The 16,226-nt window shown below is 37.3% G+C and overlaps 1 protein-coding gene across 7 annotated transcripts in view; it reads left to right on the top strand.

Annotated features, from left to right (window-relative positions):
- The window catches only part of USP45 (ubiquitin specific peptidase 45), a 75,962-nt gene that overhangs the window by 22,577 nt on the left and 37,159 nt on the right, over positions 1-16,226 (top strand). For all 7 annotated transcript variants that reach the window (XR_004267935.1, XM_032275188.1, XM_032275191.1 and 4 more), the window contains 4 exons: positions 5,002-5,144; positions 5,533-5,628; positions 10,677-10,807; positions 15,269-15,356. Coding sequence is in view for 5 of the 7 variants with exons in the window: in XM_032275188.1 (XP_032131079.1) it covers positions 5,002-5,144; positions 5,533-5,628; positions 10,677-10,807; positions 15,269-15,356 (458 nt within the window). In the remaining 2 variants the exon portion in view is untranslated. The remainder of the gene's footprint in view (positions 1-5,001; positions 5,145-5,532; positions 5,629-10,676; positions 10,808-15,268; positions 15,357-16,226) is intronic.

Below are 16,226 nucleotides of genomic sequence, written 5' to 3' on the forward strand. Positions count from 1 at the left end.
AAACAAAATAATTCTTCAGTAGAAGCTATAATTACTTTCTATTAAAACATACATATCTGCATGTATGTCAAATAATTGAGACTGATTCAGACATTCCTGTTTTAAACTAGAAGCATAAACTCTTAGTTGACAGCTTCTTAGTGAACACATGTACAACATATATACTTGTTTATATAAAAAATATAAATGTTTTACTGAGATATTACAGTTATCATACGTCTAAAGCTTGACCAGCCTTGGTGGCTCATGCCTGTAATCCCAGTACTTTGGGAGGCCAAGGTTGGCAGATCACTTGAGGTCAGGAGTTCAAGACCAGCTTGGCCAATATGGTGAAACCCTGTCTCTACTAAAAATACAAAAATTAGCTGGGCATGGTGGTGCGCACCTGCAGTCCAAGCTACTCAGGAGGCTGAGCCAGGAGAATTGTTTGAACCCAGGAGGCAGAGGTTGCAATGAGCCGAGATCATGCCACTGCACTCCAGTCTGGGCAACAGACCAAGATTCTGTCTCAAAAAAAAAAAAAAAAACTAAGATTTAAAGTCTCTGCTGTTCACTATGTATCAATTCTTTATACTCCAGTTATAAATAATAAATTAGGTGTAAACAGTTATAATGGTTCATATAGTGCCTGATACTTAAAGCGCATTGATAAATCAATTTAAATTGTTACATTTTGTAAATGTGCTACTTAGTAAAATGTAAAACTTGTACTTTTATTTTAAATAAAAGACTTAAATAGCTATTAGAGAATGTTATGCTGGCTGGGCACAGTGTCTCACTCCTGTAATCCCAGCGCTTTGGGAGGCTGAGGCAGGCGGATTACTTGAGGTCAGGAGTCTGAGACCAGCCTGGCCAACGTGGTGAAACCCCATCTCTACTAAAAGTACAAAAAGTTAACCGGGCATGGTGGCATGTGCCTATAATTCCAACTACTTGGGAGACTGAGGCACAAGAATCACTTGAACCTGGGAGGTGGAGGTTGCAGTGCAGCCGAGATCGCACCACTGCACCCCAGCCTGGGAGACAGAGCAAGACTCCATCCCCTCACCCCCCTACAAAAAAAAAGAAAAAAAGAATGTTATTGTATTTTCTAGTTAAATTATCTTATCTGTTTAATGCCACAGTTAATTTTTAATATTTTCTCATACTTTTACATGTAAAAGTCAACAAACAGCTCCTTGCCACTTGTGTGAAGTGGCTATTTAACCATGAAATAAACTTTTTATTGCCATTGCCCTGTGGATATGTTCTTTCTGGCAGTGCTGTCCATATTTGGTGGCTGTGCATGGAGAGCCAGGTGGTGCTGAAAAGCATCGCACAGTGAAGCGTGGATATATCTAGGTTTGACATTTGTCATCCCTTACTGCTGAAGGGAGGGGGAAAATCTGTTTTTCCATATGTTTATGCTTTATTTTGCCTGCAGTTTTGTCCAGATGGTCTTGTGAACATTGTTTACTTTAGGATGCTATCCCAGATGTTTTGAAAACTGTTGGATAAATGTGGCCCACAGATACATAAATTATTTGCATATTATGGTTTTTTAAAATGTGTGTGTCTTTGCAAGATTAAAATATAATTTCTGGGAGTATTTTCCCAAGTGAATTATGTGTCTGTGTATATATGTATTTTCTAATGTTTTTTAAAACAGGCTCAATGGGAGTCGTGTGTGTGTGTGTGTGTGTATATATATATATATATATATTTTATAAGTATATAAAATATATATAGTTTTTACCTATAGGTTATTTCTTTCACCCATTCTGTTTTCATGTTAATAACCTAAAAAATATTATGGCAACACTTATTAAGAATGTTAAGTCTGCTTCATGTTTTGGAAGAAACAACAACAAAAAAAAGTTAAGGAGATACTTTTGAGGAGTCATATTTGTTTAGGGCTACATATACCCAAATCTGTAAGAATCTTGACCTGTCTTTTAGTAATTTTTCCATTGTACATAAATCACTGAAGAGAATTTAGGTGGTAAAATCACAATGGACTTATAATCAGAAGATTATCATTGTGACCTTGGGCAAATCACTTAACCTGTTGGAGACTGAGTTTTGTAAATGTAAAATCAGAGTTAACAGCCTGGAAAAATTGAGTAATGCTTGGATTTAATTACTCTCTTATCTTAAATCTCTTAAAAATCACCATGAAACTAGCTATTGGCAAGAGCAATAATGAGAGTCTGGAGAGTCTGAACCCTTCTTATTCTAGGTTCTATTTACAGTCTCAGATATAAACAAGAGGCAGACTGTTCTGTCTGCAAATCCAGCCAGCATCCATGTCAGGGTTCCTCTTATTTGTGTAATGCTTCTTAACTACTAACTGGCTTTTTTCATTTGCTTTTATATTCATTTTAACACTGCCTGGCCTCTTCCCTGTTTTCTATTTTTCCATGCCTTATGTTTGTACTTCAGTGACCCACTTCATTGATTGTGCTGGCCTTTGCCCCCAAGCTCCAGTATGGGATTTATTTCTTATTTATTATAGTATCTGGAGCACAGGAGAAGAAACTTATCTTCCTAGTTCTTTTCTGCTTTAACTCAGGATTCTGGAGTTGGGAGTTAAAAACAGCTCCTTAATATCAACAAATTCCAATAACATTTAAAGAATAAGCAAACTAGGAATAAGGGGGGAAAACAGTTAATAGGGTTTATAAAAAATATTGCAGCACAGGATAAAAGTTGTTAGTATTTAAAACTGTTTTCTATGACGTAGATTTGCTTAATGAAAGAAACATCTTAGGCTGGGCGCGGTGGCTCACGCCTGTAATCCCAGCACTTCCTGCTCCTTAGAACACGGCTACCCCGACTTCGATTCATCTCCTTTAATGCTGTTTACAGAAGTGGGGCAGATGTCTTAATTTGTTTCTTCTTGAGAACTCAAGAAGCTAAACTTCTTCTAGTTCTGCTATTTAATCTTGCAGATTTTATGTGTTTTGAATTTTTATTGTGAACAACATTGCTCTACCCCTTTGGCAGGAAAAGCAATAATAAGACATTCCCCTGTTTCCATCAATCAGCCATATATTTAAAAGTTAATTAGTAATGCAAGGCAGTATGTCAGTATTAGGTGAAAAAAACATGGAATTGTAAAGAATTATAAAAATCTGAGGGCTGGCCAGGCACAGTGGCTCACACCCATAATTCCAGCACTTTGGGAGCCTGAGGTGAGCAGATCACTTGAGGTCAGGAGTTTGAGACCAGCTTGTCTAACATGGTGAACCCCATCTCGACGAAAAAAAAAGAACAAAAATTAGTCGGGTGTGGTGGTGGATGCCTGTAATCTCAGCTTCTCGGGAGGCTAAGGCACAAGAATCACTTGAACCTAGGAGGCAGAGGTTGCAGTAAGCCGAGATTGTGCCACTACATGTTAGCCTGGGCTACAAAGTGAGACACTGTTAAAAAAAAAAATCTGAGGGCTGAAAGGAATTTAAAAGAGCATCTAGTTAAAACTAAAACATTTCACAACTTTGGAATTTCTTGTCAAACTTCAAACTAAAATTTTGATTCTAAGAATAATCAGCCATGTCAGTAAATGTTAGGAATTGTTCTTTGTTTTCATATTGTTACTAAACATGAACTGATAATATAATTTTCTTTCTTTCTTTTCTTTCCTTTCTTTCTTTTCTTTCTTTCTTTCTTTGTTTCCTTCCTTCCTTCCTTCCTTCTTTCCTTCTTTCTTTTCTTTCCTTTTCTTTCTTTCTTTTCTTTCTTTTCTTTCTTTCTCTTTCTTTCTTTCTTTCTTTCTTTCTTCTTTCTTTCTTTCTTTCTTTCTTTCTTTCTTTCTTTCTCTCTTTCTCTCTTTCTCTCTTTCTCTCTTTCTTTTCTTTCTTTTCTTTCTTTCTTTCTTTCTGACAGAGTCTTGCTCTCACCTAGACTGGAGTGCAGTGGCATGATTTCAGGTCACTGCAACTTCTGCCTCCCAGGTTCAAGCGATTCTCATGCCTCAGCCTCCTGAGTAGCTGGGCATGCACACCACTACTCCCAGCTAATTTTTATATTTTTAGTAGAGATGGGGTTTCACCATGTTGCCCAGTCTGGTTTCGAACTCCTGACCTCAAGTGATCCACCTGCCTCAGATTCTCAAAGCGCTAGGACTACAGGCCTGAGCCACCATGCCCAGTCTAATATAATTTTCAGATCTGCATTAATTATACAAATCTGCAAGCACAAAACATGCACTTATGTGTCTTACACTTAGATATTTTACTTTTTGTACTTCAATGTGGTTCTGTTGATTTTTTAAAACTTTGAATATGAACGTTTTCAAATTTGCAGGAATGTTGCAAGAAAAATACAAGAATTGCCACATAGGATGGTGATTTTCCTAATTCCGTCATTTCTTCTGTTAGCTGGCATTCTCTTATAAGGAAGTCTCTTCCCTACTTTTTCTTTCTTTCTTTTTTTTTTATTTAAAAAATTTGTTATCAATTCAGATTCATTCTGTGAATAAAAATCTATTATACTATCTGCACTTATTTTTATGGTCAAATTATCCTGAATTGAACTAGTGGGAGCCTGGTCAAAATCCCTGTGTATTTTGACTTATTCCCAATCACAGTTTTTGAGCACTTCCTTATTCTCTGGCATGGCAAAATGTTATGGGTTCATTTTGCATCTTTGCTGCCCCAGGTTTAGAATCAGCCTTTTCCTCTAGAAGTCCTTATTCCTTTTCATGGGGAATGGTATTTAGAAGTTTGATCTTTTCTACTTGTTTCTCGACTGTTCTTTTACCATTTAGTTTTTTAATTCATCTGCAGTTTATTCTGTAATATAGTGTGAGGTACCGATCAGTATACTAAAGTTTAAATTAATTGCTCTAGCAATAAAGTATAAAACCAAAGACAGTTGTGTTTGTATTCTTCCCCTTCAGGAACACTGATTCAGGGAGACAATCTTATTTAAATTTTATTTTGAATAATATATATAAATTATGTTAAATGACATATATTTAACTTTACGTCTTGTGTCAGTTATTTTTTCTCTAACTTGTAGGTACATTTTCTAGAATCATGAAACTTTGTGAAGAAAAATGTGAAACAGATGAAATAAAGAAGGAAGGAAAAGGTAGAAGTTTATCATCTGTAAGAGGACTTACAAATTTAGGAAATACTTGCTTTTTTAATGCAGTCATGCAGGTAAGAGTCATCAGAAAGCTTCGTAGTATGTAAAAGATTCTTTTAATTTATATGGTCATCGGCTCACCTGTAGACTGTCAAATGACTGTGAAACATCCCTCTACAAATTTGTTTTCTTTTTGTTTTACGTTATCTTGGGCCATCGCCATGCCTACATGTACCTTATTTTCGCACAATGCTTCTGAAAGGTTTTCTGTGTATTTTACCATGGCTCTATTAGTAATAGTGATCTTTACTAAAGGTAAAATGTACTCAGCTAAATCTTAATGTTTTTTGAAATAAACATTTTTGCTATGCTAGATGAAATTTGAAACTTTGAGAGCATATTTCATAAAATCAGAGGCATAATGTAACTGAATCTGAAGACTTTAATTTTGCTTTCTTTTAGAACTTGGCACAGACTTATATTCTTACTGATTTGATGAATGAGATCAAAGAAAATAGTACAAAACTCAAGATTTTTCCTTCCTCAGACTCTCAGCTTGTGAGTAATAAGTATAACCATTTGAATAATAGATGCTTTCAGATGAGCTGCTGTTACCAAAATCTTGTTTCCTAATTCACAGATCTGTCAACTAAGACAGCAGTCAGGGGAATTAAAAAATAATTTAAAAGCATTCTGCGAAATTAATCAGATTTAAAATTTCTAAAATCATAACTTTAAGATATGTTATGGTTCCAATATGCCATGGATCAAATAATACAAAGATATTAAGGTAGCTTTAAAATAAGCATACTGAAGAAACAGAAGAGGTTTGACTTCATTGAGCAAAATGCCTAGGACCCCTATTTTTTAGTTTCTGGTAACATTTGTTTAAATTTAGCATTTTTGTTCTTTAAAAGTAGATGAAATTTTAATAGTGAGCATCTAAAAGGTTTTTTGAAGCCTAGCCTGATAGGTTTTTAAGCTAGTGAGAAAGACAAAAAAAAAAAAAAAGATATTTAGAAGCTGGCCTGGTACCCAAAATTAGGCCATGTTATTCAAATAATCCCATCGAATAACAACCTCTTACTAGGTTTCTCTGGGATTGTGGTGAAATGAGACAAAGCAAGGCCACATCATGATTTTGTCTAAACACAGACAAAAACAAGGTCATTTGCCATTTAGAAAATCTCAAACACCTTCTCTCAGCCAAAATGAGAAATGAATGCTAAGTTAGAGATTTATCCTCATTTTAGTCTCCCCTACCAACTGCCACAATATATAAGATTTATTGAGATGTCCAAAAATAGAATTACCTCTGCTTTCTGAGGACATTTACTCTAGAGTAAACCCCTGCTTCCTGAAACCCACCTTCTGATTACTCAATCAGAGCCTAAATCCTGTGTAGGTTCTTTATAGCGCCCTCTTATTAGGACACCTGTAGTTCCCCGTGCTATGTGTTCTCCCTCACTGCCACAAGTAATAAACCCACCTAGTTTAACGATAGGTGTGTTTCTGATGGACTTTGGCTGGGGGGGTATTGATACTAGTAAGGATAATTTTAGTGAGAAATTGATCAGCATGAATGTGTGTAACAGAGAGTATATATGTAGCTCATGATCTGACTTTTGAAAACAATTAAAGAGCTCTAAAAATGCTTAGCCTAATGTAGATTGTTTTCCCAGTAGGCAGCTTTGAAAGACATTACTGTTATTTATAAATAGCTTTGAAAGACAGTATGGTATTATATGTGTAACAGTATGTTAGTTATATATATAATTTTTCAAAGCTGCCTCCTGTTTTATGTGTATATATATATATATGTTTACTATATGTGTGTGTGTGTGTGTGTGTGTGTGTGTGTGTGTGTGTGTGTGTGTAGTGTTGAAAGGCAGCCTGTAAACATTTCTTATTAAGCCCCTTAAATATATAATGGTAGATTCCAATGTCCTATTCTAAATAAAGTATAGTGAGATCCTTAAAACTACTAAAGGAAAGTTACTGCTTAGTCGTTTATAAAGACCTATTAAATGTGATTTCCTATTAAATGCAACTGGATGTTGAGTTTAAATACTTGACTTGCAAAGCTGTGTCTCAGGATTGCTATATGTCAGTTAGATACTGTAGTTGATAACTTTAGGTTTGTGTCATTCTCACAGGGTAATTTTCAATCGTAGGTCTTACGTTTTTAGGGCATAAAGTTGACCTGAGCTGTGGGACTACTCTTTGAGGTTACTGCCCTTTGAATCACCAGATTATCTTTGTTTTTTGTCTATATTCCTTTTTTTTTTTTTTAACCTTATTGTGCTGGCTCAGACCTCCAGTAACATGTTGAATAGACATGATGGGAACAGGCATCCTTGCCTTAATCCCAAAATAAGGGGGAAAAACATTCAGCCTTCCCCCATTATTGCATATGAAGGTAGGATTTTCATAGGCGTTCTTTATAAAGTGAGGACATTCCCTTCCACTGCTAGTTTTCTGAAAGTTTATCAGAATGTATGTTGAATTTTGTCAAGTGCTTTTCCCACGTTTATTAAGATGATCATATGGTTTTTCTTCTTTATTCTGTTAATGTGGTGAATTACATCAATTGCTCCTTCACATGTTAAACCTATCCTGTATTCCTGTTAGAAACCCCAGTTAGTTATGATATGTTATTCTTATATGCTGCTGGATTTAATTTAATATTTATATGCATATCAACAATGTGTTTGGAAAACTTTTTATGTAATGAAAATATTCTTTTTATTTAAGGAAAATATTGGGTTTTTTGTGTGGTGGTTTTTTTTTTTTTTTTTTTTTTTGCGTTTGTTTTTAAGATAGAGTCTTGCTCTTTTGCCCAGGCTGGAGTGCAATAGTGTGATCTCAGCTCACTGCAACTTCTGCCTCCCCAGTTGAAGCAATTCTCCTGCCTCAGCCTCCTGAGTAGCTGGAATTAGCCCACTACCACGCCCAGTTAATTTTTTTATTTTTATTTTTTTTCTTTTTTAGTAGAGACAGGTTTCACCATGTTGGTCAGGCTGGTCTCGAACTCCTGACCTTGTGATCTGCCCTCTTTGGCTTCCCAGAGTTCTGGGATTACAGGTATGGGCCACCGCACCTGGCCTGAAACTATTCTTAAAGATGTATGTCATGAGTGTATAGCTTGATGAATTTTCACGGCTAACACACTTGTGTAACTAACACCTTGCTCAAGTAACATTACCAGCATCTGGAAGGCCCCATCAGTTTCCCCTCCATTCATTACTTCCCTAACCCACATGAATAACCACTAACCTGGTTTCTAACAGGATAGTTTGCCTGTTTTAATACTTCATATAAATGGAATCTTACTATATGCATTCTTATGCATTTTGCTTTTCAAAAAATCAACATTTTATGTGAAATTCATCCTTGTGATTTCAGCAAACTTTTATTTTCAAAGTTTAAGTGTATTTTTAATTTTTATTTTATTTATTTATTTTTTGAGATGGGGTCTCACTCTGTTGTCCAGACTGGAGTACAGTGGCACAATCTCAGCTCACTGCAACCTCTGCCTCCTATGTTCAAACAATTCTCCTGCCTCAGCCTCCTGAGTATATGGGACGACAGATGTGTGCCACCACACCCAGCTAATTTTTTTTTTTTTTTTTTTTTTTTTTGTATTTTTAGTGGAGACGGAGTTTTGCCGTGTTGGCCAGGCTGGTCTCGAACTCCTGACCTCAAGTGATCCCCCTCCCTCAGCCTCCCAAAGTGCTGGGATTACAGGCATGAGCTGCTATACCTGGCCCTAATGTGCTTTTTAAAACTGAGGTTATTTCCTCATTTCATTCTTAAGGTTTTTTATTCTAAAAAATGCGTTCATTGGGAATAGGGGAAGTACAACTTGGTACTTGAACTTTAAAATCGCCTTAGATTTTACTTTTGACTTTGAGGTAACTTTTAGTTAACTTGGCAGAAAACACTTAAAAAAAAAGACTTTATTTTTTAGAGCACTTTTAGGTTTACAGCAGAAGAGAAAACACTTTTTTTTTTTTTTTTTTTTTTTGAGACAGAGTCTCATTCTGTCACTCAGGCTGAAGTGCAGAGGCGCCATCATGGCTCATTACAGTCTGGGCTTAAGGGATCTTCCCACTTCAGCCTCCTGAGTAGCTGGAACCACAGGCACATGCCACTTACACCTGGCCAATTTTTTATTTTTCATTTTTTTGCAGAGAGGGGGTCTCCCTGTATTGCCCCAGCTGGCCTTGCACTCCTGGGCTCAAGTGATCCTTCCACCTTGGCCTTTCAAATTGTTGAGATTACAGGTGTGAGTCATGGCACTCAGCCCAGAAAAGCACTTTTGATATTCAAAAGCTATGGAAGCCGGAGCACCATGGCTCATTCCTATAATCCTCTAGCATTTTGGGAGGCTGGGGTGGGAGGATCACTTGAAACCAGGAGTTTAAGACCAGCCTCAGCAACAAAATGAGACCCCCCCACCACCGCAATCTCTACAAAAATTTTTAAAATTAGCTGGGTGTAGTGGCATGCATCTGTAGTCCCAGCTGCCCAGGAGGTGAAGGCAGGAGGATTGCTTGGGTCCAGGAGTTTGAAGTTACAGTGAGCTGATCACACCACTGCACTCCAGTCTGGGTGACAGAATGAGACTTTGTCTCAAAGAAAAAAAAAAAAAAAAAAAAAAAGGTCTGTCTTGAGTTCTCTGTAATTTTGACCAGGTGTGGTGGCTCATGCCTGTGGTCCTAGCCACTTGGGAGGCCAAGGCAGGAGGATTGGTTGAGCCTTGGGAGTTCAAGACCAGCCTGGGCAACAAAGTGAAACTCTGTCTCTTAAAAAAAAAAAAAAAAATAGTGTTGAAAATTATAGCCTGTCCTTTCTGTGATTATGGTGGATTTTTAAGTATAGTTAGTATGAAATACATATGTAAGAGGTGTTTCATCAATATAGAAATAAGAAAACATATTCAATAGTTGTCTCGGAAGATAACATTCTTTTAATGTCCCTAGTTTATATTTGGGATCTGCTTTCTATTCCTTGTCGTTTAGGAGAAAGGATTATTGGTGGGGATAATATTTTAGAAACCAGATTTGGAGGGGGGAAAAAAGTTCTAGAATTAAGTGGGTTAATCCTTCCCCCAATGTTAGCTGCTTTTGTCAAGCTTTATGTCTCTCCCCTTTAAAAGAGGGAGATGTTATGCTAATTTTGTCACATAATTCCTCATTCCTTATTTTACTAGTAAAATATTTGGGGAAAAGAAAGGTGTGGAGGTTTGCTAATAAGTATAATTTACTAGCAAATAATGTATGATTATTTGTGGAGTTGTACAAATATTAAGTAGATTAGTGATTTTACTTATAGGATAGTTCATTAAAGGACAGTGACAAGCAACTAAAGATTGGTGATATCATTCAAGCTAATAGTTTTATTAAGCAAAGGGCAGACGATATGAAAATACCTGTGTTTTTCAAGGCAGGTTTTTTGTTTTCCATTTTTATGTCTTTATTTCATTTCTGAAATAATAAAGTTTCTTAATACAGTTGAGGCAATATAGTTGCTGTTATTTAAGCAAAGTGTAACTCATAGATTTTTAATATGTTATTGACATAGAGTTGATCATGTTTTTAAAGGACCCATTAGTGGTGGAACTTTCAAGGCCTGGACCACTGACCTCAGCCTTGTTCCTGTTTCTTCACAGCATGAAGGAGACTGAAAAAGGACCACTTTCTCCTAAAGTTCTTTTTAATCAGCTTTGTCAGAAGTGGGTGCATCTACATTTTTAATATAACTAATTATGAGTTACAAAATACTAATGTATTAATCACTTAACATGAATAGTTTCATTCTTACTGTAACTTTGGTATTATTGCCTAGACTATCAAGAAAGAACTAACATTTATTAGTTACAGCTCTATGCTTTATGAATATTATATCTCAGTCCTCTCAAGAAGTGGATTATCCTCATATGTAAGGAAATGGAGACAGAAATTAAATGGCTCACCTAGTCTGAGTGAAAAGCTGAGAATCAAATAGAGGTCTGTCCTGACTTGAATGCCTATGTTGTAATACCATAAAGTAAGAAAATCAGAGTTGCAAAATCTAGAAAGTACTGTAAGATATCGTGTAATCTAGCTTTCTTATTTTTTATTTTTTTTTTTTTTTGAGACGGAGTTTCACTCATGTTACCCAGGCTGGAGTGCAATGGTGCGATCTCGGCTCACCGCAACCTCCGCCTCCTAGGTTCAGGCAATTCTCCTGCCTCAGCCTCCTGAGTAGCTGGGATTACAGGCACGCACCACCATGCCCAGCTAATTTTTTGTATTTTTGGTAGAGACGGGATTTCACCATGTTGACCAGGATGGTCTCGATCTCTTGACCTCGTGATCCACCCGCCTCGGCCTCCCAAAGTGCTGGGATTACAGGCTTGAGCCACCGCGCCCGGCTAGCTTTCTTATTTTTAAAGATGAGCTCTGAGGCAAATACAGTTTAAGTGAATTTCTCAAGGTGTTATAGTATGTTTAAAAACCAAGTCCTTATGTGCCTGGAAATAAACACATAAAGGATCTGATTTGACTTTAATGTATTCATTTATATAAAAAAACAGAGAGCTTGCTTTTTATAAGGCTATAATCCAGGGGTACACAATATACATTGCATTAAAAATGCACCCTGTCCTCATGAAACTCACAAGCTAGTCCAGTCCATAATTACTGAAATATGTAGAAGGAAAATTCTTTAAATATGAGCTTGCATTTTTGTATATCTATAGACTTTAAAATCTCATTTTAATTAAAACTAGTAATGTATGCCATGATATTTTAAATATAGTCCAAAATAGAGGATTTAGTGTATGTTTCATTTGGTAGGCAAATGATGTTTCTTCAAAGCCCGCAGACCAAAAACCTGCAAAAGTCTCAAAGGCATGAGTGTCTCACAGAGTTAAAACATTTTTAGCCCAGCCATAATAAAGAATGAAATCATGCTCTTTGCAGCAACATGGATGCAGCTGGAGACCGTTATCCTAAGTGAATTAATGCAGGAACAGAAAACTAGATACCACATGTTCTTACTTTTAAGTGGAAGCTAAACATTGGGTACTCGTGGACATAAATATGGCAACAATAGAGACTGGGGACTACTAGAGGTGCGAGACATTGAGGGAGGAAGGGTTGCAAAACTGTTGGGTACTGTGCTTAGTACCTGGGCCACAGGATCATTCATACCTCAGTATCACACAGTATACCCAGGTAACAAACTTGCACATGTAACCCCTAATCTAAAATAAAAGTTGAAATTAAAAAAAAATGTATTATGGTATTATATGCTGTAGAAATTTGTTTGACTTTGCCCGAAAAAAATGGTTTTTTATAACTTTCTTCCTGGTTATAAAGGTTTATAAACATTTTTATTTTTATTTATTTATTTATTTGTTGAGAGAGTCTCTCTCTGTTGCCTGACTGGGGTTCAGTGGTGCGATCTTGGCTTACTGCAACCTTAACCTTCCAGGTTCAAGGGATTCTCCTGCCTCAGCCTTCTGAGTAGCTGGGAATACAGGCACGTACCACCATGCCCAGCTAATTTTTTTTTGTATTTTTAGTAGAGACAGGGCTTCACCATGTTGGCCAGGATGGTCTTAATCTCCTGACCTCATTATCCACTTGCCTTGGCCTCCCAAAGTGCTGAGATTACGGGCGTGAGCCACCACGCCTGGCCAACATTTTAAAAATTATTAAAATAATGGGCACTCATAGATAAAAATTCAAACTCCTCTCTATATTTACTCCTCAGAAGTAACTATTATCTGATTCTTTCCAAAAGTAATTATTTTCATATGTTTGGTGATTTTTCTTTTTTTATCCTTTACTAAGTTTGACAGTGTCTCTTGATATGGGTAGCTCAGATAGTTTCCATCATAGTCTATAAATTGTCCTGTGATTTTTTTTTTTTTGCCCATTCCTAGGTAAACACGAAAAAAACAAATCTGAGTTTATTAAATTTTAGTTTTTGCATTGGTTGAGGTGCAGCTATAGGCAGAGACATGGTGAAAGCAGTTTCTTTTTGTTCAGAAATGATTTTGTTCCTGTGTTGTCTGCTTTGAAAGCCATAAACTGCTCCTTCCTCCTACCTACCCCTTGTCTAGTGAAGATCTCTGAAGGGTTCTCCTGTTCCCTCTCCTAGTCTTCTGCTACTTCACTGGCCTTCCTTGGAATGTACAAGTATAGGGTCCTGCAGTTTCTGCCTCTCCTGATGCCAGCTATGGAGGTCCAAAAAGAATTGGAATATGTGTCCATCTCGGTTTCTATCCTCATCTCTAATCTAGGAGGTGGATTCTGTTCACCACATGCAGGATGGGACCCCATCAGGGTAGTAAAGTATTGTCAACATGTTGCTATGTGCTGCTACTTAGCAAGAGTGGCTGGAGTGGTGTTTCCTTTTACAGGCTAGATTGACTACCAGTTAATGTTTTAGCAGTCAGGGACTCACTTTCTTTGTATTATTAGGATGAGTGTTTATACTGAGATAATGAAGAATAACGCTTAAAGTACTGCACTTGGCTGGTCATGATGGCTCACGCCTGTAATTCCAGCACTTTGGGAGGCCAAGGTGGGTGGATCATTTGAGGTCAGGAGTTCAAGATCAGCCTGCCAACATGGTGAAACCCTGTCTCTACTAAAAATACAAAAATTAGCTGGGCATGGTGGCGGGTGCCTGTAGTCCCAGCTACGTGGGAGGCTGAGGCTGGAGAATCACTTGAACTCAAGAGTTGGAGGTTGCAGTGATCTGAGATTGTGCCACTGCACTCCAGCTTGGGCAACAGAGCGGGACTCTGTCTCATAAAAATAAAAATACTAAATTAAGTACTGCACTCAGTCAGCAGACCTATAGGTATGTTAGTGGCACTTAGCTTATTTTTCAGTTTTCTCAAGCATAAAATAGAACTTATATTAATTATAAATACCTGAACAGTGCTGTTTTGTATATCACATGAGATATGTTGTAAATACTATAGTTGTAAATTTGTCTTCTATAATATGTTCTCATTTTGTATTTTGACAGAATTATTTCTTCATCTTATGTCAGAACACTTTCTAGATTTAAAACTTGTCTGCACTTGAGGCAAAATGTTCATTTTAGCATTGGAGTTTACTGTAGTTTATTTTTTAAAGTTACAGAAATCAACCAAATATTTACTATGTCAGTGTCTCCATGAATAGTACCTGATTTTTTTTTTTTTTTTTTTGAGACGAAGTCTCACTCTGTTGGCACCCAGGCTGGAGTACAGTGGCGCTATCTCGGCTCACTGCAACCTCTGCCTACCAGGTTCAAGTGATTCTCCTGCCTCAGCCTCCTGAGTAGCTGGGATTACAGGTGCCCACCACCACACCTGGCTAATTTTTGTGGAGACGGGGCTTCACCTTTTTAGCCAGAATGGTTTCAATCCCCTGACCTGGTGATCCGCCCGCCTTGGCCTCCCAAAGTGCTGAGGTTAGAGTCGTGAGCCACCGTGCCCAACCTAATCTTTTTATTAAATTAAATACAGAGGAAATTTAATTGTCAAGTCCTTAAAAAATACAATCACAGGCAGATCAATTTATAGTCCTTTATTTTAATACAAATACTCTATTTCTTTTCTTTTCATTAAGGTAGGAAGATAATATATCACAGTGGCTTGGGTTTGAATACTGTTTTTGTGTGCATGTGTTCTTTTTGCTAGCTGTATGACCTTGCAAACTATTTAAACAATACCTCTGAGCCCTCATGTGTAAGTTGGAGAAAACAGTACATCCCAACAAAGTTGTTGGAGGATTATGCCTTAACATGTGAAAAACTACTAATACTGTGCTTCACATGTAGTAGTTGCTTAATAAATGATAGCCATATTGTTTTCAGTGCACACTTAAAATCACACCCTAATTGGAACAGTAATCACATTTCGTCTATTTATTGAAAAAGTAGTAAACTGCTTCTTTAACTCTATGCTATTTTGTGTGTGTGCATGTGTGTTTTGGTAGAGAGGAGGTTTCACCTTGTTGCCTAGGCTGGTCTCAAACTCCTGAGCTCAAGTGATCTGCCCCTCAGCCTCCCAAAGTGCTGGGATTACAGGCGTGGGCTGCGCACTTGACTAATAACTCTGCTATTTCAAGTGCATTTAGAGAAGAGTGTTGATGAACCATGGAATGATTATTCTTTTTTTCTTTCCTCTTTTGTTTTTAAACCACAGGGCACCTCGATTTAAAGATTTCCAGCAACAGGACAGTCAGGAGCTTCTTCATTATCTTCTGGATGCAGTGAGGACAGAAGAAACAAAGGTAAGGTTTCTTTCTGTATATCATATATTGTTTTCAAGAAGAGGATACAAAACTAAAGAAGTATTGGGAGGCCAAGGCGGGGTGGATCATCTGAGGTCAGGAGTTCGAGACTAGCCTGGCCAACATGGTGAAACCCTGTCTCTATTAAAATACAAAAATTAGCCAGGCATGGTGGTGCATGCCTGTAGTCCCAGGTACTTGGGAGACTGAGACAGAAAAATTGCTTGAATCTAGAAGGTGGAGGTTGCAGTGAGCTGAGATGGCGCTATTGCACGTTAGCCTGGGGGACAGAGTGAGACTGTCTCAAAAACTAAGGAAGTAATTTCTACTACAACTTAAAAGTACAGTTTATAAATAATTTTTAAAATAAATGTTCTAGATATTTTTTCTTCTGTAAGATATTTGCCTTTATCCTTTTACAGCCATAGTTAATGCCCTTTGGCTTTAAATAAAATAATTTAAACTGTCTTAAATAAAAATGAATTGTGGCCAGACGTGGTGGCTCATGCCTGTAATCCCAACACTTTGGGAGGCCAAGGCAGGTGGATCATCTGAGGTCAGGAGTTCAAGACCAGCCTGGGCAACATTGTGAAACCCTGTCTCTACCAAAAATAACAAAAGTTAGCCAGGCATGGTAGCGCATGTGCCAGTAATCCTAGCTACTTGGGAGGCTGAGGCAGGAGAATCGCCTGAACCTGGGAGGTGGAGGTTGTAGTGAGCCAAGATTGTGCCACTGCACTCCAGCCTGGATGATAGAGTGAAACTCTGTCTAAAAAAGAAATCTTAAGGCACAGGGAGATATTACTGGGGAATGTAAGAACAGGAAAGTTGTCAGGAATCCAGAAAGCATTCTTATTTTCCTAGTTTCTC

Source organism: Sapajus apella, unplaced genomic scaffold (assembly GCF_009761245.1).
Source record: "Sapajus apella isolate SASKATOON/1434 unplaced genomic scaffold, GSC_monkey_1.0 scaffold6, whole genome shotgun sequence".
NCBI classification, from domain to species: domain Eukaryota; kingdom Metazoa; phylum Chordata; class Mammalia; order Primates; family Cebidae; genus Sapajus; species Sapajus apella.